General features: G+C 41.2%; 1 protein-coding gene across 2 annotated transcripts in view; it reads right to left on the bottom strand.

Annotated features, from left to right (window-relative positions):
• The window catches only part of JAK1 (Janus kinase 1), a 139,209-nt gene that overhangs the window by 55,146 nt on the left and 71,290 nt on the right, over positions 1-12,773 (bottom strand). For both annotated transcript variants that reach the window (XM_039473544.2, XM_074380955.1), the window contains exons 2-3: positions 5,687-5,769; positions 2,606-2,804 (exon numbers count right to left, since the gene is read on the bottom strand). In XM_039473544.2, the coding sequence (XP_039329478.1) occupies positions 2,606-2,804; positions 5,687-5,692 (205 nt within the window). In that variant the 5' untranslated portion in view covers positions 5,693-5,769. The remainder of the gene's footprint in view (positions 1-2,605; positions 2,805-5,686; positions 5,770-12,773) is intronic.

The raw sequence follows: 12,773 nt of genomic DNA on the forward strand, positions 1-12,773 counted from the left end.
ATTTATTATCTTGGGTGGGCACAGTGACTCATGTTTATAACCTCAGCACTTTGGGAGCCCCAGGCGGGCGAATCACTTGAAGTCAGGAGTTTGAGACCAGCCTGGCCAATATGGTAAAACCCTGTAGCCAGGCATGGTGGTGCGCCACCTGTAATCCCAGCTACTCGGGAGGCTGAGGCAGGAGAATCATTTGGACCTAGGAGGCAGAGGTTGCAGTGAGCCAAGATCGTGCCACTGTACTCCTGGGTGACAAAGCAAGATTCTGTCATTCATTCATTCATTCATTCCTAAATAAATTCTTTTTTGACTGCATGTGGTGGCTCACACCTGTAACACCAACACATTGCGAGGCTAAGGCAGAAGGATCACTTGAAGTCAAAAGTTTGACACCAGCTTGGGCAACATATCAAGACCTCGTTTCTTTGTAAATAATAAAAATGACCAGACATGGTGGCACATGCCTGCAGTCCTAGTTAATTGGGAGGCTAAGCCCAGAGGACGCTTTGAGCCCAGGAGGTCACGGCTACAGTGAGCTATGATGGAACCACTGCATTCCAGTCTAGGGGACACAGCAAGACCCATCTCTAAAAATATTAAAATTTTAAATTAAAAAATGTATTACCCTTTAATCCTCCTTATACTTAAGGAGGTAAATACTGCTTTTACCATTTTGCAGATGAGGAATCTGTGGTATCCTGAGATTCAGTCTGGTTCAAGGTTACTCATCTAGTAAACTGCAGAGCTGAGAATCAAACCAAGACAAGGCTACTGAAGGGATGAAGCAATAAGAGCTAAAAGAACAAAACTTTACCCTACAGTAAACAGGAGAGAAAACAATACTGCCCTCAAACATCGCTTTCTATAGTAACAGTGAGAGCTACAAGAATCTGGGGCGTTCAGTATGTATTTTTGAAATTACTGAGCTTCTGCAGTATTCCACTGAGCCAGTTACAACAGAGACACACTCATCTACTATAAACCTGGCTAGAAACCAACACCTCCAACAGGCTGACTCTGAACCCAGAGTTACAGGAGGTCCAGCAACTGTGTCCATCCTCAGACTCACAGGCTCTCTCCTCTCATCTCCTTCCCAGCAGCTCCTCTGTCTCTCATTAACTGCAGCCCAACGACTCTGCAAAAATGACCCTTGCTTACAAACTGAGTGAGGTTTATACCTGCTGTGCTGATGGCAAGAAGCTTGGTGAAGAGAATAAACACTATAAACCAAATCTCAAGGGGAAAGGGAGAAAACATAGAAACAAAGCTTTAAAAAAATACTTTAGAACCATTGATTTACATCTAGGTGTTCTGCTAATTACAAATACATTTAAAGCTGCTGTCTAAACATGGTTATTTGTACAAGTTGCTGCCTAGTCAAAATAACTTCACAATATTACTACATTTTCCCATTAATAATCTATACCTCAGCCCATTTTATCCTGTGTCAGGTTTAGTTAGTAAGAGCCTACTATACTCTTCCCTATAGCATGAGCCTCTCTTCTTTTATAGAAACTAGGGTATTTGAAGCATTTTAGGCAGACATATATCAGAAAGAAAATAGTTTTCTAAACAAGCCAAATTACTAACAAGATAAGTAATTATTAAAATAACCATCCTGACCCCTCAGAGCTGTTCTAAGGGTTAAAGGTGGTGTAAGTAAAGCAGGGATCAGGTTGTTTGGCATCATAACTGGCGACTTCATCATCATAAAAATGAAGTGACTGAACCTTTTTAAAAGAGCTTTGAGATATAATTTACATACTGTAAAATTTGCCCATTTTAAGTGTACAGTTCAACAGATACTAGTGTATTTACTGTGTTTTACAACCATCATCACAATCCAAGTGGATTAGACCTGTGATTTAACTTTTAATTTCTATAATTTAACTTTACTTGTCATTTAAAATTAGGCAAGCAAAAACTGCCAATGTCCTCCAGTTCAAAGGATGAAAGGGACTTTGGTTTCCCACCTTCTGAGGGCAACAGGCTAACTTTAAGTAAGACAACCCTCACTTGAAAGGAGAAAAAAAATGCTTGTGTTGTTGAGAGCCTTGTTGTCCTTTTCACAACTTGGCAACTTGATTAAGCCACAAAGCAACACACAGCTTCTCACTTCAACTCAGCACCACGCATGGGAGGGCAGGTCATGGCAGCAGCAGGAGAGAGAAATTTTTTAGGAGAAGTTTTAAATAATTAAGATACTGAGAGATGCTACTTGCTGAGCAGGGACTTAGTCCCAGGTGCCTTACAAAGCATCTCATCTAGTGCTGATGTTATTCCAATTGTACAGATGTGGGGAAAAGGAGAACTGAGCCTGAATCCATAGAAGTCAAGCGTCACCCCCTGAATCTTATAGTTCATTAGTGACAGAGCAGAAAGAAGCCACGCCACAGATGAAGAAAGTGAAAAGTGAAACCCTCAGAATTAGAATCACTGGCGTAAGGTCATGTGCAAGTGGCAGTGGCAGAGGCAGGGAGGAACCCTCTGACTCCAGAGTCCACAACTTTTTCTGCTCTGCAGAGCTACAAGGAGCAGAGACTCCCAGATCTTCTTCTGAACTGGTATGTTGGTGAAACCCCAGCCCCGGGCAGCTGCCAGTACTCACGGCATGCCTGTGCAGCCCTGATGCACAGCTCCTCTGCTGTGTACTCTCCACTGCCCAGCTGGAGGGGCTCCCTGTCCGACAGATAGAAGATCACTTCCACCCCTGGCTCAGGGGCCTCCAGCTTCACCTCGGTCTTCTTGGAGCTCCTCATTTTAGCACAGAAAGCCATGGCATTGCAGTCCTCTTTTATATTTAGATACTGTTATGGAAGAAAAACAAGACTATGTGGTCATTCTATGTGGTAAAAGTTCTTATGACAAAAGAGAGTGTTCTGAAAGTAAAAAAGCAGAAACATCTGGTGTTAGTGTTGGATAAGTACCTCTTCCCTGCCCCTTCCCTTCCTGGAAACCAAACATGTCAGATCTTATGAGAGATGAAACCACGGAAAATAATTAATTACGCATACTAACTAATGAATTGTAATTAATTAAATATTTTGGAAAATACAGTCAGATCGTATTTTCAAAAATCAGAATAATTTTAGACATGGCCTGAATTTATCTTTCCTGTTTGTACACAAGTTGTAACTAAAAAATGTGGTCCATTCTGGAACCAATGATGTTAAAGGACTGGTTATTAGTTACTAATTCTGCTGCTATTTCTACAGGAATCACATAAGCTTTGAACAGACTTATGTAAAATCAACAGTTTAATTTCATGTCCATCTCCCACTAAACAGCAAGCTTGGTGAGGTCATGAACCATATCTTACCTCTCTTCACATCCCCACCTGAGACAGTACACACAAAATGATGACCAATTCATGTTTGAAGGTCACAGGGAAGGCCCATAACAATTAATGAATGAAGCCAGGTTCCCATCACCCCAGGAGGAGGGGCAGGACCTTGAAGCAGCAGCAGGAGGGGAGGAAGAAGCCCTGCTTTGGAATACTTAGAAAACCCTGGTGGGAAACTTGCAAGTAATTCACATAAGCACCCTCCAAAGGGAGGCCAATGAGGACCAAAGATCCAACCTCAGCAACTTAGCCTTGGGCAAGGCCAGAAAAGAGGAAAGAAACAAGGGAAAGCCTTATGCATTGTTTCTTCTTCTTGCCCATTACCAATGGCCTACAAACTAATTTGCTCACCTCACACTCCTACTGGTTTCTTCCTGTCTGCCAAGCCAACCTTCACTAAACCCCTAAAGCAATGTCTCTGTAACACATATCAGATCCTGCAAGGGCTTCCCATTAATCTACAGAGCAATTCTGAGACTCTGAAACAGAGCCCCTCCACCACCCAATTATCTGGCTAGTCAGCCTTCCTAGCCTTATCTTCTAATCACTCTGAGCTTCCTGCTTCCTGCTTGAAACCCACAAGACTGTCACTGTTACAGTATCCTCCCTTGCCCAATGCTGTTTCTTACCCTTCTGCCATCACTCACCCTGATTCCTCTATAGGAATACCTGTCCTCCATATCCCATGCATGGCAAACTTCAACTTTCTTTAGAATTTAGCTTAGATATCTCCTCCTGCAGGAAGCATTCTCGAACCTCCAACCCATTACCTAAGGCCCTCACTTCTTGCTCCTAAATTTATCCCACTGCACTAACCACAGGAAATTTGAGCATCTTGCTCACAGGCCTATCTGTCTTTCTCGCACATGGTGTGAGTTCCTTGAGGTAAGAACTGAGTCATTTGTCTCTATATCCTGTAAGAAGCACAGAGGCCTACACATAGTGGGTGCTTGCAGAATGACCCAAGGAGGGTCCCCCAAATAAGAAAAGTCATATAGGACAGACAGCAGTCACAGTTCTCTTTACAAAATTCATTCTCTTGGTCTATTAGCTGCCCTGGTGAGAAAAGATGCTGAAAAGAGGGACATTAACCAGCTATTTCTCAATGCCACAAACTGAGAGGTATTCAATTTTAACCGTTTAATTTCCAAATATATCTGAAGACCAGAATCTTCTGGAAACCAGCCTGAAAGAGTAAGCTCATAATTTACCTTGAAATTCAGATCAACAAGCGAGACCACTTGAAAACCCAGCACTGAACCCCTAACCAGCACTTTCATCCCACACTGAAAAACTGTGATGGAAAACAGGGTAGCTAAAAGCTTGCTTTATAATGTAAGATAAACCTTTGTCCTTGAGATTCTTTACAGACATGACAGAAAGAATTCAAAGACAGTGTTATACCCTTTAACTATAAGGAAATAAACAGGCAAATGCATGTAATTATATACTTACAAGATGGGGTATTGTTTGAAACAGGAAAAAATCCAACTAACAATGTCCAATAGGAGAGGACTCACTAAACGAAACAGGCATATCAACACCCAGGACTACTATATGGTTGTCTAAAAGGATAACATAAAGCTGTATGTGAATCAACACAGAAAGATGCACAGGACATTCTGCAAAGTGGAAAAAGCATAATATGGATATTATGATCTTGCATATGCACAGGAAGATTAAAATCTGGAAGAACATACAATAAACTGTTAACAGTGGTGAGCACCTAAGACAGATTATAAGGGAAGTTTAACTTTTGCTCTTGACCTCCTATACTTTTGTACTTGAGATTCTTTTTTTAACCAGCATAGTCAACATTGGGAATGAATAAATATTTATTTAATCAGTACCACTGCCTTTAATTTAAAATTTTTTTTTAAATTAAAGGCAATGGCTTGGTGCGGTGGCTCAAGCCTGTAATCCCAGCACTCTGGGAGGCCGAGGCGGGTGGATCACAAGGTCAAGAGATCGAGACCACCCTGGTCAACATGGTGAAACTCCGTCTCTACTAAAAATACAAAAAAATTAGCTGGACATGGTGGTGCGTGCCTGTAATCCCAGCTACTCAGGAGGCTGAGGCAGGAGAATTGCCTGAACCCAGGAGGCGGAGGTTGCGGTGAGCCAAGATCGCGCCATTGCACTCCAGCCTGGGCAACAAGAGCGAAACTCCGTCTCAAAAAAAAAAAAAAATTTAAAAAATAAATTAATTAATTAATTAAAGGCAATGGTACCGATACCCCTACAGACTCAAGAACATGGTTTCATCATTTTTTTAAAGCCAGATTAAAGTGGGGGGGGGGGTGCGCGCGCGTGCACGAGCGTATGCACGCGCACAAATCTACATACCTGCATTTATTCAGCTTTCCAATGTTCCCCAAGAAGCAGACTGGATTTTCTTCTCTACTTTCCAAAGCTTCTTCAGAGCAGAGCTAAAGACAAAAATTAATAAATCAGTGGCAGAGGTAATTGCATCTGAAAATAAGAGGGCATTTTCATTAAGGAAGCAGCCCAAACCATAAGCAGGCAAGAAAAAGCATTTGGGAGGAAGAAGGAAAAAAACAAAACAAAACAAAATTACTGATGAGGACATCAAGAGGACAGAGACATCTTAGGGTATAAACATCAAAGAGGATACTAATTTCACTGCATCGAGAAAGGAAGCCAGGGATTTCGGCTTCCTAGCATGGAGTGTCCTGTCCAATAAAAGTGAAGACTCTATGCTTTTTCCATCAACAACCCCTCTCCTGATGCTGTGAACAATAGTTTAGGACATCCAAAAATGTGCACTTTTATTTCTCATTCCCTTTAGAATTACCCTCCCCCAACCTTGTCCACACACACACACACACACACACACACACACACACACAGAGAGAGAGAGAGAAACTGTGTTTTGTATTATTTTAACTGTTTTCCCTGTTGCATGTCACACATTCTTTAACAGTAGAATCAAATTATTTTTGCAAATAACAAGCTCCCAAACTCGGTGATTCAAAATTGGTTCTCAAGTTAACAGTGATTATCCCCTCAGTTTTCTGTAGACACTCAACACATTTTATCAGAATACAGTTTTAGGAAGAGCACAGTACCAGGCATTAGAGGGCAGCAGTGGAGGGGGAGAGGGAGATGGGTTATCTCCGAGGCCACCAGGCCAGCATCCCCACAGGGCCTTACAATAGAAGGTTGGAGACAGCACAAATGGAAGCACAAAAGCAACCTAAAATCGACAGCATGAGTGCGTCAGGATGTTGTTAGCTCTGGTGACTAACACTGGCAAGTGCTGGTTTGGGAAGGCTTTCTGCAGTGAGCAAGACTTAAGCAATAAGTATCCCTGGCAGGAGATACAAGTATGAATTTGATTGTGATTACTTTGATTTGGCTATTTTGGTATGATCAATTTTAACAAGATTAAAAAACAAATCGTTACACAAAAGCTTTTTAAAAATTAATATAATCAATTGTTCTAATTATGTGAATAAACACCCTGCCCTGCCTCAAAACAGCAATTAGAAACTAGCTACATGCTAATGCCTTGCTTCTGCTTAGAAGCAGGACTTGGGACAGTACACTTAAGAGATTCATTCATTCAGCAAGTATTTTTGAACAACTCTGCAAAAACTAAGTTAACTCAAAGGACAAGGGCAATATGATCCCTGCCCACATGGAGCTTACAGTCAATAGGAACAATGGAATCAAACCAAGATGTACAGGAAGAGGTCATTACAAAGAGCTAAAAATGCTATGAAGGAATATCAGAGAACATAAAATAGAGGGAATGTGATCTGGTCTGGGGTTCAGGAGGGAAGGCACATTGAGCTAAGATGCAATGGATGTCCAGGGAGATGGGGCATGAAGCCCACTGGGAGAGTCTCAGCAGAAGGATCAGCATGTATGGTGAAAAAAGGCCCTGGTGGCAGAAAGGAGCTAGGCTGGTCTCTCCAGTTGCTTGAATAGAAAAACCTCAACAATACTCCTTTTTACACTTGGACACCCAACAGCGCTGGTCAGTCCATAGGCAGTGCTTGCTAACTGCATGTCTGGTGCCTGTCTACCCCAGGTTTCCCCACAGCACACCATTACCAGCTGCCAGGGATGAGTGAAAACTAACCAGAGGGGAGTACTGCAAAATATGCCTCAAACCATGAAAGGGTCACAAACTCAGAGCCTTTTAGGACAGGAAGAGACCTGTAAATTCCACCATGCCCAGGCTCCATTCAGAAGGGCTACCACATAAACCGTTTTACAACTTACAAAGTGTTTTAATATGCACCATTAGACCATGTGTTACTTCAACTTAGGAGTCATGGAACTTCTCTGAGCCTCAAGTAAGATTCAAGGATCCAACTAAAATCACTAAGATTCTTCTAGAACTAGAATTCTACAAAATCAGTAATCAAGGAGATTGTGGTTTTCCAATCATTCTGTCTCTTCTGCAAGCAATACTATGTTGCAATCACATTATACCTAATCTTCAAACTGATCTCCACTATTACTGAACAGGACAGTAAAATGGTATCGATTTGTGATGCTTAGCCTAGAGATTAAACTTTGAGAAAACAAGAGTAGCAACAGAATTTCTAGACAATATGCATTAACTATGATGCTTTTGAATCCCGATTCAATAACAGCAAAATCTCTACTCTTGAGGATTTGCCATCCTGAAGATAAAAATAGAAAACACTCACATAGCACTTAGAAGACATGGTAGGCACGATTCTAAGCACTTTAAACGTAAGGCTTCTGATCCACTTTATACGAAATGACAACTGTCCTCATTCAGGATGACAAGTGTTTTTGGTTTTTGTTTTCTGTTTTTTTTTGTGCTACAGCATTTGTGTAATGACTTCAACAAATAATATTTCATCTAAAATAAACCAGAAAACATGATCTAGCTGATTATTTTTAGAGCAGGTAGAAAAGGAGTAAGATCAGTTTATATTAATAAACACTTTGGATAATTCCAAGAAATAAATTCAAGTTTCTTGCTGCAATATACAAAAGGAAAAATCATCAATGCTAGAAAGATTCACCAGGAGGAATCACAAAATACTCTTTAAAAAGAACATGATTCACTGGGTTCAATTACCAACGCAAATGAATATAAAGATGCTTAGAAAACAGTAAAGACCAGGATGAGTAATCAGAAGCCTTTTGATGATAGCAGTGAATTCTTCCACCCTGATTTATTTATAAAACTGTCAAGGATTTGAAAGAAAATACCTTTCTTTTGGTGACAGAGGATTACTTTTGTAGCTCAATTTTGTAGGTGCTGCTTTACATGAATAAAAGGGAAATTTGTGGATTACTCAAATTGCTTTAGTTTATCACAGTCTTATGAAAGAGACAAGTATATGTGACACTTTTTCAACAAGGGAAAAAATAAAAGAAACAAAACACAATTCTGTGAGATGGAACAAAGCCTCACTGCAGTAGATAAAATGTCACAAATGTTTTCAAAAATACAAAATTCCAGAAATCTGTCTGAAAAAACTGGAACTCTCTTAAATTTTCAAGAACATCTTTTGAAAGACTGGTATCTGTGCAAGGGAAGAATATACAATTACATTTTAGATAGCAGGCAAAGAAATACAAAGAGACTATTTTAATGTTCATATATATGACTGTCAGAATGAGACCCTTTGGCCTCATAGCAGGATCGGCAGGTCACCACTGCTCCTCCAAAGCCACTGTGCCACCTCTCGCTTCTCCCCAGTCTGCCCCAGTTTCCCCTAGCATTCAGAAGGGCTGCTGCCAGATTTTTACAGTTAAACAGACTGGTTGACAGTGAAAATCAATGACAAGAATTAAAATATTATGGATATCTGATTATTTTCACTAAAGAAACCATATAACGAATTACTTTGTGTTTGCCATAAAGGAATCAAGGCTTTTTATTTCTGAAGTAGAAAATGCAAATGAAATGTTGACGAATTAAGGTATGAACTCAGAAAAGCTGAAAGAAAAACATGTAATTTAGAAAATGCCTTAAAATCAGCTTAATTATCTTAAGAAATTTTAAGACTAAATACCTTAAGCCTTAATAAACTATTTCAGCAGGCACCAGTCTTAACATTGGTGAGGAAACCTAATACAACAATGTAAACTACAGGAGGACCAGGGGTTTTTTTATCTTTTGTTTAGTGCTTTATCCTCAGCACAAAATCAGGTGATCAACAAGTATGTTCAATTAACAGCTGCAAATGAAAGATGAAGGTACAAAGTAACATCATGCAATGAAAAAAGCACAGTAATCCAAGGAATACAGGTTCTCACTGACTATTCTAGTAGCAAGTGTGACCATAAGCAAGTCACTTTCATCTGAGCCAGTTTCCCTATCTACTAACCTAAGAGGAAACATCCTGCCCAAAGGGTTGGTGTAAGGATTAAAACGACCTTTCAGTGAGAATTTGAGGCAGGAGGATTGCTTAAGCCCCAGGAGTTTGAGTCCAGCCTGGGCAATTTGGTAAGACCCTGTCTGTTTTGAAAGGAAATAAAAAACTTTCAAAAACTCTTCATCAAGTATCTACAATGCCCTTTTGCAAGAGGCTATAGATGTGAAAGTGTCCAGAAAGGTGTTGATACAATATAACATAGTCTATGGCAGAGGACTAAAGTGGGCTATTAACCTGCTTCCAAGAGCAAAGAATAAATAGGGATTCTGACCAAAACTCTAGTTACAAATCAAAGCCCCATTTCATAAAGCTTGGATGACACAGCAAAGCAGTTAAGAGCATGGACTGAGGTCATTGTAACCTGGGTTTGAATTCTGATGTCTCCACCAACTAGCTGCTGTAATCTTAGGCAAATTAGTTAATATCCCTAACCCTCAATGTTTTTTGTGTAAGTGGGGAGATAAAAATAGCATTTATCTCACTGGGCTGTTATGAGTTAAATCCGTTAATGCATGCAAAGTGCCTAACAGAGTTTAGCATGCAGTAAGTACTCATATTTTGACCATAAGTCGTTAAATTGATTACAGCTTGATGGAATACAGTTCCAGTCAAGGAGGGGGAAAAAAACCCAGTATGTACTAAGCATTTCAATATCTTATGCCTGGAGTTAGGCACTTGCACTTAATTCCCATAAAAAGCAAGAGAGGTTTTAAGCTAATCAGCAAGAATGCCAGGAGTCAAACATGTCCTGATTCCAAGGGCCCTGCTCTTTCCACAGCAGGGAAGAGCTGCTCTAAACTCTCCCCGTCACCAACACCGCTGTCTTCTCTGGATTTTTAGTACTTTCCATAGTCTAACAACCACCAGGAGACGGACCTTACTCCAACACTCTTCCTTCTGTAGACTGAAAGAACCGTCATTAAAAAAACCATTGAAGCGCCCCCAGCCTTCCCTGTGTTCCTGCCCACTGCTAACGCTCTGCTCTGGCACCACCGCTGCAGTGTGAGAGGAAAGTCTTAACAGCATGTGGACAGGTCCATGTCTAGTGGCACGTGGAAAGGGAGCCTCCTAAACAGCCTAACCCACACAACAAGCCAGGGAAATTGCCAGTGGCTTCATACCCAGGAGCCATGGAAAATGACTTGTATCTACTGCCACCAGGACCTCACTGCTATGCTGAGATGCAGAATAACAGTTCTGATGAAAGCATCACAAGATACTGTAAAGCTGATGGATTCCAGCCAAAAGAACGACATCATATGTACACAAAATCTGCTATTTTTCCTGTCAGCAAGTCAGAATTATGGCTTTTCTATGTGCCACTCCTGCCACACAGAATAACTCACTTCCAACTATAGCAGCAATTCCAGGAATACCCCAGAACCGTAAGTGCTGCTTCATTTACAATAAACTAGGGATGATCAAATAATCAATGCCAGCTCAATGGTTTGGTGCTTCGCCCTGCTCCCAATGAGCCTGCTTTCAATGAGAGACGGTTTCTGATCAAAGTAAATACAGTACTTTGCTTAAAGTGTCTTCCTAAAAGCCATATTGTATCAGAGACTTTGCTACTTTTCCTTTTTTTTTTTTTTTACTTTTTCTTCTTTTAAACTAATTACCACTAATACATCTATAATATTATTAAAGAGCACAGAATATAAAATTTAATTAAGCCATCCATATCCTCACCCCAGACTTGGTGGCACAAATGGACACTCGAAATATGGGGGATGGGAAGAATGGCTTGTCTTCATAGTACGTGTTTTTTTTGGGGGGGGGGAGGGGCGGAGGGCATGGACAGAGTCTCGCTCTGTCACCTAGGCTGGAATACAGTGGCACAATCATAGTTTACTGCAGCTTTGACCTCCTGGGCTCAAGTGAACCTTCTGTCTCACCCTCCCAAGAAGCTGAAATAACAGGCACATACCATCACATCCAGCTAATTTCTGTTGTTGTTGTTTTTGGAGATGGGGTCTCACTGCAGTGCCCAGGGTGGTCTCGTACTCCTAGGCTCAAGCAATCCTCCCATCTCAGCCTTCCAAACTGCTAAGATTACAGGCATGAGCCACCTCACCCAGCCACAATATGTGCTTTTTAATCATTTATCCCAAAAATACTTCTGAAGCACTTGTGCCATCATAATAAAACCTTGCATTTATATAGCACTTTACAGCTTAAAAAGGGCTTTCACATCTATAACCACATTTGAGTTTCACAGCCTCTTCACAGATGAGAAGACTCGACTAAGGCGTTCCCACAGTCAACTGGCCAGTGAGAGGTGAGATAGGTCTCAAGCACACTTCTCAGCTTTAGCCTCACTGCCCTTTCCGTTTGCCACTCTGCCTTAGGCAAGGTGTGGGACTTCAGAAGAATACAAAGAAGTAACACAAACACATCTGAGCATGCCAAAAGTCTTACAGTCTTCTGACAACTGGCAAGACTAACATATACACGGGAACCCCAGAAAAGAGGCTGTGAGGATATGCTGAGAGACAGACAGTGAGAACCATGAGAGTCAATAAGAGAGGAGGGCACAAGGGCCATGCTTTGGGCTGAGAGGGGATCAATGAGAGACGGAATTTGCTCCCAGTTTTCAGAAATGGAGAAGGTTGAAAGAGAGAGAGGAAGAGTACAGCTGTTCTAAAAACAAACAAACAAACAAAAGGCCAGGAAAAAGAAAAATCACAAAGACAATTGTGCAGGAAAGAGTAGGTAGACCAGGAGGAATCATGCAGGAAAAAGGCAGACAGCAAGGAAAGGAGAAAACGGTGCAAAGAGGACAGAGCTTGTGTGCAAGCTTCTTCCCGCCAATCGGAAGAGGCCCAGGTTTCAGCCCAGATTCACTAGGATCTGTCTGATCTTGAGCAAGCATCTTAACCTCTCTGATCTCAAATCCTGCATAATGAAAAAGTACTGGATGCCCTCCAAAGTTCCTTGTAGAAGCAGTTAAAAGCCTGGTCTTGGAGTCACCCTCACCTGGGTCCAGATCCCAGCTCTAACACCCACTGTCTGTGTGACCTTAGGCAAATTTCTTAACCTCT

Source organism: Saimiri boliviensis, chromosome 11 (assembly GCF_048565385.1).
Source record: "Saimiri boliviensis isolate mSaiBol1 chromosome 11, mSaiBol1.pri, whole genome shotgun sequence".
In the NCBI taxonomy this organism is placed as follows: domain Eukaryota; kingdom Metazoa; phylum Chordata; class Mammalia; order Primates; family Cebidae; genus Saimiri; species Saimiri boliviensis.